We start from the raw sequence: 21,505 nt of genomic DNA on the forward strand, positions 1-21,505 counted from the left end.
AGAGCAAGGGATCAGCACGCCAACATGTTTCACCCGTTGAGGGGTTTCCTCAGGGCTACAATCCCTTCATTTAAACATTGTTTCATGACGCAGCCACCCAGTAATCTCTATCAAAGCCAGTGGTTATGAAAGTGTATTGAACTACTGGTGGCATTTCTGAGGGCCGATTGAGTCACTCAAATGGAAGGGTTCGTGGATAGTTGGAAAACATCTTTCCTAAAATGGTGATTGTATGGTTACCTTCCATCTAGACAAGCTTTTCCAACGCCACATATAAATTTATGATTTGGATGTAAAGCATTAGTTGATTTGACAAAATCTGATAATTGATCAAATACTATTCTTTCTGTTAGTTTAGCTAAAAACGGAATATTAGCAATGGGGCGATAATTTAAGGCATCCTCAAGGCTAGATTTATAATCCTTTATTATTGGGAAGATTGTGGCAGTTTTCCATGACAACGGTAATGAACTGGAGTTAAGGCTATTTAGGATAAGGGAATGTATAAAGGGACCGAAGCATGAAAAATTTTATTTTTTTAAATGGACGGAGGAATGATCTCTTTGAAAAAGATGCTTAGTGTCAGCTAACGAAGGAAGATTAAAAGTGGAACATTTAGCGAGAGGTAAGTGGCAGTCATTTGGAATACTAGTGGGATCTCTAGATGAAGTATGGTCAAATTTTTTCCGTATATCACAAATCTTTTTGCAAAAATAATCAGCAAGATCTTGGGCTGTTGGGCTGGTCTTAAGGCTAATGTCTTGTTTCTGAGGGATAGGGGCAATAGATTTCAAAATAGAGTAGAATAGTAATTTCTTTTAGCACAATTAATTTTCTTTATAAAATTTTAAATTTGTAAGTGATTTATTTTGACACCATTTCCTCTCCAGAGATCTCAATTGTCTTTTGAGCAAGAAAAGCTTGTCTGAAAACCAGGGATTTTGTATTTTACGTGGAGAGAGTTTTTGTTTTTTTTCAAATGAAAGCTTTTTATTCGTTTAAACAGGTAGAAATGTCATTTACAACAAAAAAAACCAAAACACATAACAACAAAAAGGAAGCACCAGAGGCACTACCAGTAGAACAGACAAGAACAAGGCTCCCCAACTGCACAGGTTCAAGCAACAAAATCTCCCACACACAAAACAGCCAAGAGGAAGCACCCTGGGTACTACCAGCAGAATAAACAATGACAAAATCTCCCACTATACAAACCCCAACTAACGAACCCTCCCCCCCCCCCCCCAGGGTCGAAACACAAAGCACAACCCACTAGAAAGGATAAAAGGTCTCCAAACACCACCCCCAAGAAAGGAATAGGTATAGGATCACCCAAATGCAAAGCCCCCCCAGGGCCCATACTCAACTCCCAGCTCCCGCCCCACTAATCGACCCTCACAGAGTAGACTCCCGAAAACGGTGCCAAATACGAGCATAACCATGCTGTTTACCATGCTGCATAGCTGTCAGCTGATAAAGAAGCTGCCATGTGAGCAAGCAGTGCTCCACCATGCGCCACGTGGGGGGTTGTACCTGATTCCAACAGGAGGCCAAGGCCAACCAGGCCGCCGTGAAAGCTAACTTACAAAACAGGGAATCACCCCAAGCCAGATCCAATTGGTGCCAATACAAAAGGGCATTCCGCCAATCCATTGGAACCGGGGTCTCAAGGATCCGCGAAACACGAGTAAAAACCTCAACCCAAAAATCTCTCACGTTCCCAAATGACCACCACATGTGAAGATAGGTACCCGCTTCCCCACAGCCCCTCCAACAGATGCCCCTCGCCTCCCCCCGCCAGCGTGCCAGAACCTGAGGGGTATAGTACCAGCGGAAAAGAACCTTATATCCATTTTCAACCAAAAATGCCGCGATGCCCGCTGAAGATACCTCTCTCCAGATGTCCCCCCAAGTGTCCAAAGGAATAGCAGACTCCCAGTCTCCCTCCCAGGCAGTCATATAGGGTAAGGGAGCAACCCCCTGAACATTAAGGCAGACAAAGCACCCTTCCGGAGTACCGGACCCAGTAACAACTCAAAGGAAGTTTTGCCACCCCGCAGATCTCTTACTACACCCGAGGTCTGGAGATAATGAACTGCTTGCAGATAAGGGAAAAAATCACGAGCAGGTAAGTCATAACGAGCTTGTAGGTCCGCGACTGGCCGGAGCCGGCCCAAAACTGAATCCTACAATTGTCCCACACATACCAGTCCTCGAGTCTCCCAACCAGTAAACACCCCCTCCCCCCCTCCAGGCACAAAGTCCGAATTATGGCGCAACGGGGTATACCAAGAGTGGTGCCTACCCAACAGTAGACCTCTCCGGACCATATTCCAAACCCGTAAAGAGGTGTCCACCGAGGTCAGTACTCCCTCGAACCTCACTCTCCCAGGCACCCAGGGCTGGTGTAGCAACGGCACCCCAGCAAAAAGGCTCTGTTCAAGCACCGCCCACGGTTTCGGATCCTGCGCCTGCCATTCCAAAAGGGCACACAACTGAGCAGCCTGATAATACTTCACCACATTGGGCACCGATAGCCCACAGTCTCCCCTAGCTGTCCTACTTACCCTTGGTCTGCGCCCCGCCCAAATAAAAGCAAAAATATGTCATTGCACCTCCTCCAACGCCCGTCTACTCACCCAAAGCGGCAAAACGGTACTTCTTTATCTAATAGAGATTGGATTGCTGAATTCCAGATAATAAGCTGTTCTAATGTGTCAGAATTTAAGTTTCGTGTTTTTGGGTTGAATGAAGAGGAGATATTTGATAATTCTAATTTTGGGTAGTCACGATATGAAATTTTTGGGCTGTGGATGTTTTATTTTTTGCTTAGAGTGGATCTTGATTGAAATAAAGTGATGATCTGACCAGGGAACTGGTGTAACATGAAGATCAGAGTAAATAAAGGTATTCCTTATGTATTTTTTTATTTATGAATATGTTTTTATGTCTATTGTTTAAATGATTCATTTATTTCACCAATTTTATTTTTGTTATACGCATTGAAAATATTTGATATTGCGTGTAAATCAAAATTTCAATAAACTTGAAACTTGTGATTTTGGAATTAAAATCATGTCTAGAGTGTGTTGGGCCTTGAACTAGTGATTGAAGATTAAGAATATTGGTATGTATTAATATTTCATTGGTGATAGGATTAGTTAGTTCATCGAAGTGGATATTAGTCACCAAGGATCCAAGGATGATTTGAGAAAGAGCAGAAATCGAAAATTAGGTTTTGAAGGAGAGTTAGGTTATTTTGGCCAATAGGTGGAGGAATATACAGTAATAAGACATCAATTTTTGGTTTCATATTGAGCCTAAATTGGAGGAATTCGACGGCCACATTCGCAGAAGAGTGGTCTATGGTACTAACTAAATTATCACGATAGATGACGGCTAATCCACCACCTTTACGTTTATGAGGATGATTAAATAAGAGTAACCAGGAGGACAACAAAAAGTTAGTCTTGTAGCACTCACTGTGGTTCGTTCTGCTGTTTTTATATTTGCTCATAGTAAAGGTTTTGTTAGTGACCCCATCTGCTGTTCTTATATTTGCTCATACAGTAAACCCTCGATTATCCGGATTTCAGATTTAACGGACAAAATAAACTAAAGTTTAACTTTATATACTGGGTCGTCATCCTAAGGAAGCTCGACTCGGTTTACAACAATTAGATAAAAACTAAAGAAAGTAATAGCAAAAGTTTCAAAGAGATTAGTTTTCAAAATGTTTGGCAAAAAGAAAAGTTTTTAGAAGTTTGCGGAAAGATTGGAAAGAACTGGGGTTCCTCGGAATTAAGGGGAGTTCATTCCATAGTTGAGAAAGTTTAAAAGCCAGAGATTGACTGAAGATCTTAACTCCTTTAATTCCTTTTCTAGATGGAAGGGAGAGTTTGAATTGTTGGATGCCTCTTGCAAAGGGAAATATAGAAATAGACGGCAGATAAGGGCCATGGCCCATCTAGTCTGCCCACCCCAATGACTCTCCCCTACCTTTCTCTGTGAATATATCCCACGTGTCTATCCCATTTGGCCTTAAAATCAGGCACGCTGCTAGCCTCAATAACCTGAAGTGGAAGACTATTCCAGCGATCAACCACCCTTTCAGTGAAAAAGAATTTCCTGGTGTCCCCGTGCAGTTTCCCGCCCCTGATTTTCCACGGATGCCCCCTTGTTGCCGCGGGACCCTTGAAAAAGAAGATATCTTCTTCCACCTCGATGCGGCCCGTGAGATACTTGAATGTCTCGATCATGTCACCCCTCTCTCTGCGTTCCTCGAGTGAGTACAGCTGCAACTTAAGCATTCCATAATAAGGGAACGAGGGAAATAAAAATGCCTTATAAAATTTTGAAAGAGATCCAGGCACATTTGAATAGAATTCTAAGATAAACCAATGAAGACTCAGGAGCAAAGGGGTCACCGCACGCAGTTTCCACCATGTTATCCCTGCACCGCGCCCCAGCAACTACAGTTCCCAGTTTGCAGTGCATCACCCTCTTCAGTGACGCTCTTCGAGTGACGCCAGCGGCACTGAGAATCATGACGTTCACAGCAGAAATCCTTGCAGCACACACTTTCCTGAGCAAAAGGTTGTTTTTTCTGCATTACTGAGGGTTTTGTTAAAGCGACCCCATCTGCTGTTCTTATATTTGCTCATATTTAGACCTGTTAGGGTTGCAGGATTCTGAATTGGATATGTCTTAAATTTAATAAAAATGTTCTGGCACAAGTGTCAAGTTTTAAAAAGGAAGGTCATTAACTAATAAAAATAGCGCACATTTAATTTTCCCCAACACCAAATTTCCTTCTCCCGTACCGCCCAACTAGAAAAATTTCTGGGGAGAACACTGGACCTCTTTTGCATAAAGCCTGAAAACTTCATTTTCAAAATCTTTAGTATTGCATCAACATCAAGCATGGCAGGGGAGTTGGAACCAACACCTTAGCCTCTTATTTATTTATTTTAGGTTTATTTATATCCATCAAACCTTTTCAGTTCAAGACAGTGTACAATAATAGAGGAGTACATTGAGATTACAGTGAGGAATGACTTTAGGCATTGACATCAGCACCTTACAGAGACAGGACCCACTTGACACATGCTTTATCCTCAGCGGAGGAATTATCTCCTGGATCAGGCCATTGGCCTATACCTCTATGCACTGTGATGCTCTTTTCAACGCATACCCCCTGATTCACCTAGTAGGGAGTACTTTGAGGAGTCTGATTCAGATATCTGACCATTCAGATGAGGATTTGCTAGAATGTTCAACAGAAGAATCCTATGATATACCTTCTGATCCTTCCCCCTTCTCCTCGATGATGCAAGTCTCCCCAGAGAGAGATCTTTTATTGGCTTCATGAGGCAGATGGGTCAAGCTTTGCCCATCAAAATGGAAACAGAGGAGGAACCTCGCTCTGAACTTTTGGAACTCTTTGACTTTGAGTAACCACCAAATAAATGCATTTTGTATAGAGTCATGAAAGAAGCTTTATTTAAGAACTGAAAAAATCCTCTGTCCAGGTAGCTCCTAAAAAGTTAGATACAATATAACACTAGTCTACATGATTTCGGATGACTGAAAACTGATATGTGATATTACCTTACTTTTTTATGCTGATTCCAGAACTGTCTTGGTTTTCTTTTATCTTGTACAGTTTTTTCACAATTTTACTTCAAAGATTTATTGCTGTGCTAGTAGGTAATGAGTATTGTTGGAGGGAAATTTCTCAGTACAGACCTGTAAGCCTTTAGGCAGGCACAACTGTTGCGGCTAGTTGTTGTGTGACCTTGGAAGTGTTGTTTATCTCAGACGCTTGCATTACCAGTGCTGTTCTTATTTTATTTCTCTATTGTGATTGCAGGTACTACAATGTCTACACGCAAGTGTGTGAACAATCCAAATGTTTTCTGTTACATTTGTGGAAATTATACAGTGCTTAAGCAAAGAACAGATATAATGGACTTTGTGAAAAAAGCTTACTACTTATTTTAAAGTGAAACTTGGTGACCAGGATAAGGCATGTGCGCCAAAGAAAGTTTGCTGCTATTGCAATTCCTATGATGTGGAGGGTGCCACCTTAATGACTGTTACTTCTGTTTAGTTAATGTTCAGGGGTTCAATTTGAAAAATAAGAACCAAATTTTGTATCCAAGCATTCCTTCAGCCATTAGGCCAGTTCCACATGGCGAAGACCTGCATGCTCCTCTTTCTCTAGCTGTTTTAGAGAACCTGGCAGAAGATGATGTAAGTGAACTTGACGCAATCACCAAACACAATACTGATGTCTACCAGCCTGAATAAGACTACTCCACAACGGTTCTCTCAGAGTACACTTAATGATCTAGTATGTGATTTGAATTTGCCTAAGGAATCTGCAGAACTACTTGGCACCCGGCTTAAAAGTAAGAATCTTCTGGAACCAGGAACACATTACAGATGGTACAGAGAAAAAGAACTAGTTCCTTTATTCTCACAGAAAGATTCCTGGTTTACTGCAATAACATAAATGAGTTAATGCACTTCTATGACACTAAACATGATCCTACTTAGTGGAGACTTTTATAGACTCATCAAAGAGGAGACTCAAAGGCATGTTGCTGCATAATGAGAATGTGTAAGGGTCCATTCCTGGGGTCCATTCAGTTCAAATGAAAGAGACATTCGAGAACATGAAGCTACTTTTAACAAGTAGCCAGTAAGAGGAACACAAATGGCTTATCTGCGGTGACTTCAAAGTTATAGGAATACTATTAGGACAACAAGCAGGGTTCACAAAAATGCCTTGTTTTCTATGTGAATGGGACAGTTTGGCAAAGCCAAAGACATTGGAGTGTGAGAGTTGGGCCAGAACAGTGAAATTTTGTGCCTGGAACTAAAAACATCCTGCATGAACCGCTTGTAGACCCTCCCAAAAGTCCTGCTTTCACCACTACACATCAAATTGGGCTTGATGAAGCAGTTTGAAAGGGCTCTACCACAGGATGGGCCCTGCTTAAAGTACCTTTCTAAGAAATTTCCCTTCATCACACAAGAAAAATTGAAAGCTGAAATTTTTGTTGGACCCCAAATAAAGAAACTGATGAAGGATGAAGATTTTGATAAAACAATGAATGAGAGAGAAAAAGATGCATGGAATAACAAAGATCCTAATTACAGGGCCATTGTTGAAACAATGTTGGAAAATTTCAAGAAGTTGGGTTGTAACATGAGTGCAAAAGTTCACTTTCTACATTCCCATATTGACTGCTTTCCGGAAAATCTGGGACATTATAGTGAAAAGCAAGATGAACATTTTCACCAAGATATTAAGGAGATAGAGAGGAGGTACCAGGGGAGATGGAATGAAACTATGATGTAATGAAACTACTGTTGGATGTTGAAGAGGAACAGTCAAGATCTTCAAGGATCTGCAAGGAAGTCAGAGGAGAAAGTTTGAAAAATAATGGAACACTGTTTGCTTTTTGTTTTGTTAGAGTAGTTGAGAAATAAATTAGGGCAGTTCTATACAGTATTTTAAAAATGTGTTTGTAATAAAAATTGATCTGTGTGAAATGGTGTTTGAATACATTTGTGGTTACAGTAGTTAAAATCGTGAAAACATAACTTCTTATTTTGTGTAAAAACCTGACGTGATAGGCAAAAATGGAAGTTGATTTCTAGAGAAAACCCAAAAAAAAAACTGGAGTGACGATGTTCCTAAATGGACTTTATTTGAAAGTGTCAGTTCCAAAGATACACTGAAGTCATCCACATAAAATAATTTCATCCACATAAAAGCCTTAAAGGACCTAGTCCGCTAGGGATACAGGACCCAACACGGTCCGCGTTTCAACAAAAAGTCTTCTTCAGGGGTCCCTGGGGGTCCTATAAAGGTGAATACGTGGGAAACAATTGTGTGCTGAGCCGGAAGTGAGACACTGCTTGCATATGCAATAGAATTACCATAAAAATTTTATTCAAGAACAACTACTTTTAAGAAATCATCTGAGTAAAAGTTTTAAAATGCAGACGGGTAAAGTGTCCTGATTTAACAGAACTCAACTTCAGTATCATTCTCGAACAATCATGCAGCTTACAATCTTACACTTCTGTTCTCCAGGCAGAGAAGCCAGGATATTGGACTCTTGGCAAATGCATTTTCCAATCATCTATGCTCATCATTGGAATTATGGACTACCAATTCCACAACTGTTAAGAGTTTTGAGGAATTCCTCCAAACAAACTAAAAATTTCAACAGTTATGAGAGAGTACCATATTTTTCGCTCCATAATACGTACTTTTTTCCACCCAAAAGTGGTTGGAAATCTCGGTGCATTTTATGCAGCGAATGTACAGATTTTTTACACCCTCCCTGTACTGTTTAAACCCCCCCCCCACTGCATCTTTTTAAAACACCCCCCTTTTTAAAAACACCCTGCCCGCCGCCCCTGTTGTACCTTTTAAAAATCTTCCTGGTGGTCCAGTGTGTATCCCTCCCTAGCTAGCTGTCTCGTCCTATTTCCTGGCCAGCAGCGCACAGGTCAGGAGCAAAGCTTTCTGCACTCCCACTTGGGCCCGCCCTGCTTTCTGAATGGCTGCTGAGCGTGGAAAGCTTTGCTCCTGACCTGTGCGCCGCTGGCTGCAAAATAGGACGAGACAGTCATCTAGCTGAGTTCTGATTCCTCCATGTAATACAAAGGTGCCCCTTTCCATCTGAGCAGTCACTGAACAAGGCAGATGTTAAGTAATTAAGGAGAAGGTTGATTGGATACATGGGAATATTTCTGTTTTTCTTTTTTATATGTTAGCTTTTCATTATTGCCAATCATCATGCTGGGTATGAATCTTAGAAGTTCAGTGACTTGATCCATGAATATTCAAATAAGCTGATCTGTTCTTTTGCCGAGGCACTCGGGGACAGGAAAGCTTTTAGTGTAAATGGCTTTTTCATATATCTATGCTTTGTGTGTGATTAGATGTCTTATATCTCCATACTTTAAAGAGTAGTCAGTTCTGTTATCCTCTACCACAACTTCATCCTGTCAGGTTGAAGGTAATTTTATTTAGGATGATGGGTGATGAGTACCTGGAACAGTCAGCTCAAGGGGTTGTGGTGTACTGAACCAATTTAGTACACCATTTGGTTCAGAATGGTTTTCCTCCTCTAAACCTAAGTGCATCTTATGGTCAGGTATGTGTTATGGAGCGAAAAATACAGTATATGGCTAGAGGAACTTTTGGTGCATTTGATTTCTTCCCACATATCTGCAGTGGCAATTACTTTAAGCCAGGCCAAGCAGCACATTGTATCTGATCTGGAAGCTTCAGTTCAAGAACACCTTTCCAATGTTCCTTGTAAGGGCAACGGCCTGTATACGGGATAAAATTTGAGGAGGAGGCAGTTAAGACCAAAAAACATACAGATAGTATGACCACTTTATCTAAAGCACAAACTTCTGTCTTCTTCCTCTAGAAGATTTTTCTGCCTCATCCAGATGCTCATATTGCTTTACAATCGGCCATCTTCCAGGCCTCCTACTCAGCTGTGCAAGTCAACAAAGGACACAGAAATCATAACTTCAATCTTAGTTCAAATAGCTGTCTTCCTTTTGACTCCTTTCTAAAGAACATTTCCTGCTTCTTCCTCACAGTCTCCTCATCAGAGGGAGATCATTGTTGGACTCTTAGATCAGTGGGTGCTTCAGGTCATCACTCAGGGTTAAGTCTTATGCTTGATCAGAAAACCTCCAAACCACCCACCAAAAGAATCTACTTTCAACTTCCTCCAGAAGACCTTCCTTCACCAAGAACTCTTCGGCTGTTCTCCAGCTAAACACAATAGACCTCTGCAAAGAATTTCCATACCAAAAAAGACTAGAGGCCTTTAGGTTCAAACAATTTTTATTGATGCAAATAACAACAAAAACAAGGCCAGGGCAGCCCGCAGGTGCACAGTACAAATAATGATGCATCATATACAATAAATAACAAGCAGGTACAGAAGAAAAGTAACAACTACCAAACCCCCCCCCCCCCCCCAATCCTACGCCACATAAGAGTGAGAATAAAACAGCGGAAAGCACTCCAAGGCCCTGGACTCTTATGAGCTCCAAAGATGCCACACCACCCCTTCCCCCACCTATACCCACTGATCCCAACTGTAACTAAGTGCCCAAACTGTCCAGTACCCCTCTCCTCCCCTACCCAATCCCCACCCCCACCCTCAGTGGTACTCTCCGTACCATCTCACCAGTACTCTCCCAGCTCCACTAACTGAGCGCCCAGATTAGGACACCCAACTTAAGACCGCACTGCTTTGGATGCAAGGCTTGCAGGTATGGCTCCCAGATATTCAAGAACAACATCTTTTGCTTCCTTGCCCCTCTGGCATCTCGCACCTCCCAGATGGCCAACTGATGCAACTGGTAACGCCAGTGCCAAAACGCCGGAGGGTCAGAGGCCTTTAACAAATACTTGTTGAAGGAAAAGTTTCACGTGGTCTCTCTGGGAACCTTTCTACCCCTTTGGAAAAAGGCAATTGGCTTTGCTGTCTGGATCTCAAATAGACTTGTACTCGTATCCATCTTACCTGCTCATAGAAAGATCTTCACTTTCGTATTGGATCTTAAGAACATAAGAAGTTGCCTCCGCTGAGTCAGACCAGAGGTCCATCGCGCCCAGCGGTCCGCTCCCGCGGCGGCCCATCAGGTCCATTGCCTGAGCAGTGATCCTTGACTATTTCTATAACCTATCCCTACTCCTATCCCTATAACCTAACCTCAATCCTTATCTGTACCCCTCAATTCCCTTGTCCTCCAGGAACCTATCCAAATGTTCTTTGAAGCCCTGCAGCTTGTTGTGGCCTATCACAGCCTCTGGAAGTGTGTTCCACGTATCCACCACCCTCTGGGTGAAAAAGTACTTCCTAGTGTTTGTTCTAAACCTGTCCCCTTTCAATTTCTCTGAGTGCCCCCTTGTACTTGTGTTTCCCCATAATCTGAAAAATCTGTCCCTGTCCACTTTTTCTATGCCCTTCAGGATCTTGAAGGTTTCTATCATGTCTCCTCTAAGTCTCCGCTTCTCAAGGGAGAATAGCCCCAGCTTTTTTAGCCTGTCAGTATATGAGAGGTTTTCCATACCCTTTATCAGTTTAGTTGCTGTTCTCTGGACTCCCTCGAGTACTGCCATGTCTTTCTTGAGGTACGATGACCAATACTGGACACAGTACTCCAGATGCGGGTGCACCACTGCGCGATAAAGTGGCAGGATGACTTCCTTCGCATTGGCTGTGATGCCCTTCTTAATGATTCCAAGCATTTTGTTTGCTTTCCTTGAGGCTGTGGCGCACTGTGCCGATGCCTTCAGTGTTGTGTCCACCATTACTCCCAGGTCTCTTTCAAGGTTACTTACCCCCAGCAGTGATCCCCATTTTGTTCTTTGGACTGGCTTCAGCCCATCACAAAATGCCTAGTGGTAGTGGCGACAGCCCTTCGCACATGGGGGTTTCATATATTTGCCTACTTAGATAATTGGTTGATCAAGGCTGCATCATAGCAAACAGCTCAGCATGCCATCAATTCATCTAGAACTGCTCAGGTTTGCCATAAACTACCAAAGGTCACATGTGCACCCTTTTCAGGTGCTAGAGCTCATAGGTGCTATCCAGGATACAAAAAATGGAGCTTTTCTACCACAGCAAAGAATGGATAATCTCATTTACCTGTGTCATTGTCTTCTCCCTTTGACTCATTTTGCACATGTCTGATATTAAAAACCTTCTTGGTTATATGGCATCCATGATATGTCACTCCATTGACACATTTTCACCTCAGTTCCACAATGGACCATGTAGACCCAGTGGTCTCAAGCCATGGGACCTCTGTCTTCTACAATCCAGGTCACCTTGACCCTCTATCGCTCTCCAGTAGTGGATGATTCCTGTCTCACTCGAGGTCTTAATTTCAAGCCCCTTGCTATCACAAACTTCTAACCACAGATGCTTCATTGTTAGGATGGAGTGCTTGTATAGATGGCCGTCATACCCAAGAATATGATCTTGCCATGAACAAACCTTTCATATCAATCTTCTCAAACTGCGAGCAATAGGCAACACTCAAAACATTCCAGGACTGTCTCCTCCAACAGATAGTTCTTATCTCTGCAGACAATCAAGTTGCCATGTTCTACCTGAATAAACAAGGGTATCACGTCCTACCTGAATAAACAGGCTATCACGTCCCCCTTTGCATGGAAGCAATAGAGATTTGGAATTAGGCAATGGCTCGTGCCATACTTCTCAGAGCAGTTTACATAGCAGGGAAGCAGAATGCCTTGGCAGACAAATTGAGCAAACTCTTTCAGCCTCATGAATTATCTCTCAGCACATCTGTCTTAGATTTTCTCCAGATGGGGGGCACTGGATATAGATATCTTCACTTCCCTTCACAGCAACAAACTTCCACAGTTCTGCTCTAGACTCTCAATTGCGCTGCATTGGATGCTTTCCTCATTCATTTTGGGGTGAGGGGAGGGGAGAGAGACAGAGTCCTCTACAGCTGGAAGTTAAACTGTTCCCAAAGCTACTGATGAAGAACTAGGGATCCCTCCTTAATCTCGATTCCCACTCATTAGCACTAACAGCGTGGTTCCTTTTCACTGAACAAGTAAATGTTTTCTGCCTTGGCTGCAGTATCTGATGTCATTGAAGCATCTAAAATACCCTGCACTCAGCACTGCTACCACTTCAATTGGATAAGATTCTCTTCCTGGTGTGCATCACATTTTCTAGAATCCATCACATATCCACTTCCATCTATGCTGGACTACCTTCTCCACCTCTCTATCTCTGTTTCCCTTGGAGCCTGTTTCATTGCATTCATCCCATGGTAGCCAATTTCATAAAAGGCTATTCTACGTGGAACCACCTATTAAGCTCCATCTATTGCTTGAAATCTTAACATAGTTCTATTTGTTCTAATGAAGTTTCAAGTTTTATTTAAAAAATTTTATACCACTCAATCAAACTTCTAGGCGGTATACAAATAAGTACTAATGAGGAACAGACAATACAAACTTACATATGTGGACCTCCATAAAGAGTTAACAAGACAAGTAAGGCACTAACTTAAAACGTATAGGAATAAGAGAAAAAAGAGTGGAACTACAATAGTTAACGTAAACATAAAAGGTAAGATACAATGGGAATGGGGTTTAAAAATAAAATAAAATTTGGCCCTGAAAAGGTCAGTTAGGTGTTAAAAGCGTCTTGGAATAAGAACATTTTTAACTTATTTTTAAATTGAGGAAGAGATACTTCTGAACGGAGATGGTTAGAGATGGAATTCCATAGAGATGAGGCAGTTACATCTTGTTCTCTCAAAGTTTTCACTTGGAAAATCATTTTCCTCATTGCCCTCATGTCTGCATACTGTGTGAGTGTACTTCGAGCTCTTGTGTCTGTCTGATCCTCCCTACACAAGATTCTACTACGACAGAATAGTTCTTCAAACTCATCCAAAATTCCTACTCAGCTCATCTTATTTAGAGAGATTCTCCATTCTTTTACCTTGCCAATATGGCTTCAGACGCAATTTCAGCACCGAATCCCTACTGGCCTCATTAATTTCAAAGGTTTAACAACTACACTCTTGTAATAAGTTTGCAATCCTATTACAATTTGATCTATCTGCGGCCTTTGATGTCATCCACCACTATTTTTATTTACCAACTTTCTGAGATAGGCATTGAATCCACAGTCTTAGACTGGTTCTCAAAATTCTTATGATCTCGCTCATACACTGTTAATATGAATGGCACCATGTCATCTCCGTGGAAGCCATTACGCAGAGTCCCACCTCTGTTCCCTATTCTTTTCAACATCTATATGTCTACTGTGACACTTTTCCAACTATCTCCCTTTGAAACATTATATACATATGCAGATGACATCTTTGTCCTTCTTGAAATACATTTGAATCTTATTAACCTCGCTGAGAATATAATAGCATGTATAATGAAACTCCAATCCTGGGCCCTCACTGTACAAATGAAGCTGAATGAGTCCAAAACAAAACTACTTTGGCTTGGCCCAAAATTAGATCAGCTACCCTTACTCATTTCATTACCCTCTGGACCCACACTGCAGATTGAATTCTCAGGCAAAGTTTTGGGTGCCATTATTGACCCCACACTTTCATCTAATAACCATCTCAACTCTCTGGTAAAAAAATGTTTTTTTTAGTTTCCACATGTTGAGAAAAGTGAGATCCTGATTCCACCAACAACATTTTGCTATCCTTGTACAATCAATCATTCTTTCCAGGCTGGACTATTGTAACTCTATCTATCTAAGTCTAACCAAGAAAAATCTTCAAAAACTTCAGTAGATCCAGAATACTGTGGCTAGGTTGATCTTCACAAAAAGCAAATTTGATCATGTTTCCCCGCTTCTGTCAAAACTTCACTGGCTTCCAGTAATTTCCAGGGGAATTCACAGGCTCTCGCTAAATGTAGCTAAATCACGAGGGATTCTATTCCCACATAAAAATAAAGATTCTTTAATCAGACAAATATCTATCGACTTAGTTCCCCTCCAAATAGAACCTGAACTCAAACTACTAGGAGTCACCTTTGATAAAGATCTTGCCTACCACGATCAAATCAGTTCCCTGACCAAAAATTCTACAAACTCCGCTTAATTCATTCCATAGCCTCTGTTCTAGAACCCACTTCGATCCAAATCCTAATTCACTCTTTAATCATCTCACACAGACTATTGTAACTCTCTTTACCATGGTATAACTCAAAAAGAAGCCCGTAGATTACAACTAATCCAAAGTACCACAATCAAACTTATCTATAAGGCCAACAAATATGATCATGTTACCCCACTTCTTCGAGAGTTACACTGGTTACCAGTCTCTCATAGGACTACATATAAAATTCTTCTTCTAACCTTGAAAATTAAGACCTCTCGCCTCCCTGTTTTCCTAGACAAATATCTTATTCCATATACCCCTCCTAAGGCCCTTAGATCTACGAATCAAAACTTATTGACAGTACCCTCAATCAAGGACCTATACTATACTAGAAATTCCATTTTTTTTCTGTAGTCACACCCTCGCTCTGGAATTCAATGCTACTTCCTCTCCGCAATGAAAATTCCTTAAATAAATTTAAAACAAATCTTAAAACATTTCTTTTTAAAGATGCCTATCACTATGATGCATGACCTACTCCTGCTGGAGGATTGGTCCAGGACCTGGCAACTAAGTTTCAATGCCAAAAAATGCAAGGTCATGCACCTTGGCAGCAGAAATCCATACAGGTCTTACACTCTTGATGGTGAGACCCTAGCAAGGACTGTAGCAGAACGGGACTTGGGGGTAATCATTAGTGAAGACAAGAAGACGGCCAATCAAGTGGAGAAAGCTTCGTCCAAGGCTAGACAAATCATCGGCTGTATCCGTAGAAGTTTTGTCAGCTGTAAGCCTGAGGTCATAATGCCGTTGGTGAGACCATAATGCAGATATGGTGAGACCATATCTGGAATACTGTGTACAATTCTGGAGGCCACATTACCACAAAGATGTGCTGAGAGTTGAGTCAGTTCAGCGTATGGCCACCCGGATGGTCTCGGGACTCAGGGATCTCCCGTATGAGGAACGGATGAATAAACTGCAGCTATACTCACTTGAGGAACGCAGAGAGAGGGGAGACATGATAGAGACATTCAAATATGTCAAGGGCCGTATCGAAGTGGAGGAATATATCTTCTTTCTCAAGGGTCCCACAGCAACAAGAGGGCATCCATTGAAACTCAGGGGTGGGAAATTTCATGGAGATACCAGAAAATATTTCTTCACCGAAAGGGTGGTTGATCGCTGGAACAATCTTCCGCTACAGGTAATTGAGGCCAGCAGCGTGCCAGATTTTAAGACAAAATGGGATTGGCACATGGGTTCTCTTCCGACATCCTCTGATACGCACATGCAAATGAAGGCAACGGCAAGCAAAGTAGGCAGGGATACGATTCACTAAACAAAACCCTGCAAAACCGACTGGGCTGGCCGATCAAAAAAAAGCGACTTCTGAAGCCCTTTATGACTGCCCTGCTCTCTGTCTTGTCAGCCCTGATCTCCTGCTTTCCCGAATGCCTCCTGCAGCCCCGAATGTGCCTGCCTGCCTGTCCTGAACACAGCCGCGGCTGCTGGAAGCCATTCGCACCCGTCTCCAAGCAATCCAGGCTACATGATCCCCTGTAACTGTACGGGCTGCAGCCCTTGCTTGCCTATATCCTTCTGCTGGGCATGGGGAAGCCACAACTCTATCATCAGTGACGTGACAGCAGAGGGAAGGCCCTGGGGAAGGCAGCGAAGCAGCATGTTCAGTGCTGCTGCTGCTTTTCAGAGCAGAGGATTGTTTTGCTTGCAGTTGGCGGGGTTCTGCTGTGCAGGATGGGAAGGAGGGATGGACTTTCGGGGCCCAGTGGGCTGTGGAACGGGGTTGCTCTCAGCAATTTCAAAACCTGTGTGGCTTACTTCAGCCACATCAGACATTAACTGTTCCTTTCCCAGCAGTGTAGGCTCTTCAGCACATAGCCTCAACCAAATAATAATTGGCTTACCTTAGCCAGCACCTTTACTGTCCAAGCTTCCAATACATCCAGCAGGCTTCTCATCCAGCCAAGCACAACACCACTCACCATACCAGCTCTTCCAAGCAACCTTTCCAGTCTTCTCAGCTTCCCCCAGGGTTCTCCTTAACCCACAGCTTCTGAGCCTTCTCTGCTCAGGGAACTCTCTTTGTGGAGGCTCTCACCTTCCCACAGGTACCCTCTCCTAGGGACCTCCCAGAATGAATCCCAGGCTGGGCATATGAAGCTCTTCCTGCCTGGGTTCCACCCCATGACTCTTCAGGGTAGCCTGTTCATGCAGTTCAGCGCCATCTGCTGGATGAGAGTTGAGCTCTGAGCTACAAAGCTCAATGCATCTGGGACCTGTAGTTCAGCGTCACCTGGATGAGAATTGAACTCTGAACTACAAGCTCAATGCATTCTGGACCCTGTAGTTTACCCACGAATTGGCCATTGTGCTCTACAGTCCACTGACATAACATCACTTGTGAGGGAGAATCCCTGACTCCCTCACAACCATCAAAATGAGGCTTCATCAGCAGAAGTGCTGCAATGCCTTTAAACAAAAGAAATCAGTGTGACGAACACAATACAGAAACAAATATTGCAAATTTAAAGTGTTTCTCAAAAATTAAGAAAGGAAATGCTACTTTGATGAAAAGGTTCATTCAAAAAATGGCGCCCATGACCTAGTGCTGCCAGAGCATTTAACCAATCATGGTACACTACGTCAGTGTTCTTCAACTGCCGGTCTGTGGACCGGTGCCAGTCTGCAGAAATTTTTCTGCCAGTCCACAGTGCCGGCACATCCATCAGGCAAAAGATAGTGTTCTTCAGCCACCGGTCCACGGTACAATCAATGCAGCATCTTCGGGCTGGCTTCCCGAGTGCTGCAGTGTACAAAGCCATGGGAAAAGGCTCCTACACGTGTCCTGCGCCTGAATCGGAAGCCTTATCTCTGACGTTGCAACGTCAGAGGGAAGGCTTCCAGATGAGTTTGTGCAATGCAGCACTCAGGGAGCCGGCCCGAAGATGCCACATTGATTGCACCATGGATCGGCCTGAAGATAACACCGGGGGGCAGGCCAGAAGGCAAGGCACAGCATGGAGGGAGAGAGACAACAACGGTAGGGGGAATGCTTTTATTTTTTTATTTAGTGATTGATTTACATCTGCTGTCTGTTCAGGAAGAAATGCATTTGTTTCTTTTCCTCTGGGGTTGTACTGCTTGCAGAATCTTGCATCTTAGGGTTTATTTGTAAAGATTAGTACTTATAGTTTTTGGTCCTGCATTTGCATTGGGTTATCTGTTTTCTGGTAGGAATGAATGTTGAAAAGCATACAGTGTGCTTTGTGTATTTTAATTTTATGGTTAACCATTATGTGTTGTTAATACAATTATATTGTGTGTGTATATATATACAGTGGTACCTCGGTTTACGAGTGCACCGGTTTGCGAGTGTTTTGCAAGACAAGCAAAACATTTGCAAAATCGGTGCCTCGGAAACCGAGCATGGCTCGATTTATGGGCACCCCCCCACACACAATCCGGCAACCCCCCCTTGCGATCCGGCACCCCCCTGCCTCGAACCGGCACCCCCCCCCGACACGATTGGGAACCCCCCCCCCCGCCACGATCCGACCCCCCCGACACAATTGGGCACCCCCCCGCCACTTCTTACCCTCATCTGGGCACTCTTGAAAATCGGCCTCCTCATCTGCTGGGCCTTGAGCATGTGCCCAGATGAGGGTAAGAAGCGGCGGGGGGGGGGGTGCCCAATTGTGTCGGTGGGGATGTCGGATCGTGTCAGGGGGGGTGCCCAATCGTGTCGAGGGGGGGGTCGGATCATGGCGGGGGGGGTGCCGGTTCGAGGCAGGGGGGGCCCTCGAGGAGCAATGCCGGTTCTCGGGGGGGGGGGGGGGAGAACGCATCAAAGCGAGTTTCCATTATTTCCTATGGGGAAACTCGCTTTGATAAACGAGCATTTTGGATTACGACCATGCTCCTGGAACGGATTATGCTCGTAATCCAAGGTACCACTGTATATATATATATACAGTCAAACCTCGGTTTGTGAGTAACCCGGTTTGCGAGTGTTTTGCAAGACGAGCAAAACATTCTCGCAAAACTTGTCTCGCAAACCGAGTGTTGACTTGATTTGCGAGCACCCACCCCGAGAACCAGCATTGCTCCCCCCCCCACTCGCAAAGGCCCCCCCACCTGCTCGAATCGGCACCCCCGCCCCGTGCGAACCGGCACCTCCGCCCGACCAACTTTAACTCACCCCCCGTCTGGCACCAGCACGAGAACTGGCATCACTCCCCCTCTGCTCACAAAGGCCCCCCCCCCGCTCTAATCGGCACACACACTGCCTCCCCCCCCGCCGAGAATCTCGGCGAGAGGGAGAATTAGAAGGGCTTGAGCATGCGCAGATGCATGCAAAAAGCCGGCAGAGGCAGGAAGAACTTCATGCAGCACCGGCACGTCCTGTGGGCTGCGTGCCGGTGACAGACGGGGGGTGAGTTAAAGTTGGTCGGGCAGGGGGTGCCTGTTCTCACAGGGGGGGTGCCGATCCGAGCGGGGGGGGGGGCCTTTGTGAGCGGTGGGGAGAGATGCCGGTTCTCATGCCAGTGCCAGTGAGTTAAAGTTGGTCGGGCGGTGGATGTTGGTTCGAGCGGGGGGGGGGGGAGCAGTGCCGCTGGCCTCGGGGGACGGGACATGTATCAAAGCGAGTTTACATTATTTCCTATGGGGAAACTCGATTTGATATACGAGTATTTTTGTTTACGAGCATGCTTCTGGAACGAATTATGCTCGTAAAACAAGGTTCCACTGTATATGAAAAATGAATGGAAAAAATGGTATTACAATTAGTACTATTATGGGGACGGGGTCTTGGGCGGAGATGGGCACGACTTAGCCCAGTGTTCTTCAACTGCCGGTCTGTGGACCTGTGCCGGTCCACAAAATAATTATTTTATTTCCGCCGGTCCATAGGTGTCAAAACGTTGAAGAACACTGCTCTAGTTATCCACCCTCTGTTATAGCCATTAGATTACAAAGAGGGAGGAATAAGGCAGTATTAACCACTTTTCCGCAAACTATCATACTGGGTTTGTCATAATATAAATACAGTTTCAAAATTCTCACAAGTAGTGTCTTGGTGGCTTTCACAGGAGGGGAACAGCTGCTGTTCTGCCTTGTAGTAGCATATATTGCTGAAAAGTTACCAGCTAGGTTTTCCAATTTAGATTTAATATAGATTTTTTTCTCACCCTTATTTCAAGGCTAATGTCCTAAAAAAAAAAAATGACTAGCATGATACAATTTGTTTACATTTTTACTGTTTCTCTTTTCTCAGCACCGTTCGTGTTAAAGAAGTTGGACAGTATCTGAAAACTGGCACAATGTAAAAAAGGATAACAGCTGTATTTTTTTTTTTTTTCGTGTTGCATATTTGCAAGCAGCGAATACATCAGGCTTCAGTTCCTGAAAGGACACAATGATTGTTTTTGTTTTGTTTTATTTTTTAAATCAAAGACTTTGGGGGTTTTATCTAAGTAGTATCATACGGGGAAGCTTGAAACCAGCCATCTTGGTTTCTGAAGGTAATCATGTTGCATGTTTAAAGATAATTTTTCTGAACTTGTTTGTATGATGCCACCTCTTGTCTGAACTTTAGAGACATTCTGAATTAGTAGGATACTAACTCTTTATTGTAAGTCATGCTACTTAAGCTTTGTCAAAATTTCTTCAGTTAACTATTGATGTATATAAAGCTACTTCTGAAACACCTATTGTGGTTACTATCTCAGTAGTAACTCACTGTCAAAAACATAAATTATTAAATTTATATGACCATTGTGTGGATTAAAACTGAATTCTTGAACCTGGTGCTCTGCCTTTTTCAGTTAGAATATGGTTACTTAATTTGCCTTTACTTAAAACTTTTATATATTTTACTGGTCATGAACCTAAGTGACTACCTCCTCCCCCACAAGCACATAGAAAACAAATTTTTTAAATACTGTTGGTATAAATATGAGGTAATTTTGTTTTGGTATGCACAGTTGCTTTAGCTGCTGTTTTACAGATTTGTGAGCTTTTTACACATCTTTAATCATCAGAGGTTCAATTAATTTGCTAGTTCCAGAAGGTCCATAATGCAATACAATAATCAGCCTAAAATACAATATATATTAATACATTAAAAACAGTATAGAAATTCAAAACATATTAGTTGTTTAGTAGTAGATGGTGGTAGCAAAAGACTATTATGGCTCATTCAGTCTGCTTAATAAGTTGGGTTATGGTTACCATTTGCCAACCCTCCATGCCATTTCACTTTTTTTGTTTGTTGAAAAACTCTATCCATTGTTTCCTTCCTCTATGACAAATTTTCTTTGAATTTAGGAGCCAGTGCCGAGACCTTTTGCTACCTAACCCTTTGTTTCCACTAAAGTTGCTAGGTGGGAGGGAAATTACCTTCTATCTTACTGCAGTTCACATAAGTCCTAATTTTTACTGTCTACTTTTCTGTTCCATGTTGAAGTGGAACGAAAAGTTAGAAAACCCAGGCTCTTAAATTCACTGACGGGTCTACACAGCCAGCAATCTGCCTCATTGCCCAGTCTTTCATTCTCCCATCTTCTTGACTGATTGGGGAAGGAAACTCTCTGACATCTCCCACAACTAGGCCTCATAACATAGGAAGCTAGTTGGTTACATCACTGTCATTAGCTAAGGCAGTGAGGCAGTGTTCTTCAATGCAAAGTCCGCATGCCATTGACAGCCCTTGGAGAACTTTAGGGCAGCCTGTGCAGTCTTACTACTTTTTTTTATCCCAGGACAAGCAGGCAGGTATTCTCACTAATGGGTG

The 21,505-nt window shown here is 43.1% G+C and overlaps 1 protein-coding gene across 2 annotated transcripts in view; it reads left to right on the plus strand.

Annotated features, from left to right (window-relative positions):
• The window catches only part of TOMM5 (translocase of outer mitochondrial membrane 5), a 39,512-nt gene extending 18,992 nt beyond the window's left edge, over nucleotides 1-20,520 (plus strand). Inside the window, exon 2 of one of the 2 annotated variants that reach the window (XM_033917266.1) lies at nucleotides 19,988-20,520. In XM_033917266.1, the coding sequence (XP_033773157.1) occupies nucleotides 19,988-20,022 (35 nt within the window). In that variant the 3' untranslated portion in view covers nucleotides 20,023-20,520. Of the gene's footprint in view, nucleotides 1-5,872; nucleotides 7,564-19,987 lie in introns of those variants that run through there. The other variant, XM_033917258.1, reaches the window with a different exon arrangement.
• Nucleotides 20,521-21,505: the final 985 nt, after the last annotated feature.

The sequence above is a fragment of the Geotrypetes seraphini genome, chromosome 1 (assembly GCF_902459505.1).
Source record: "Geotrypetes seraphini chromosome 1, aGeoSer1.1, whole genome shotgun sequence".
Classification (NCBI taxonomy): Eukaryota; Metazoa; Chordata; class Amphibia; order Gymnophiona; family Dermophiidae; genus Geotrypetes; species Geotrypetes seraphini.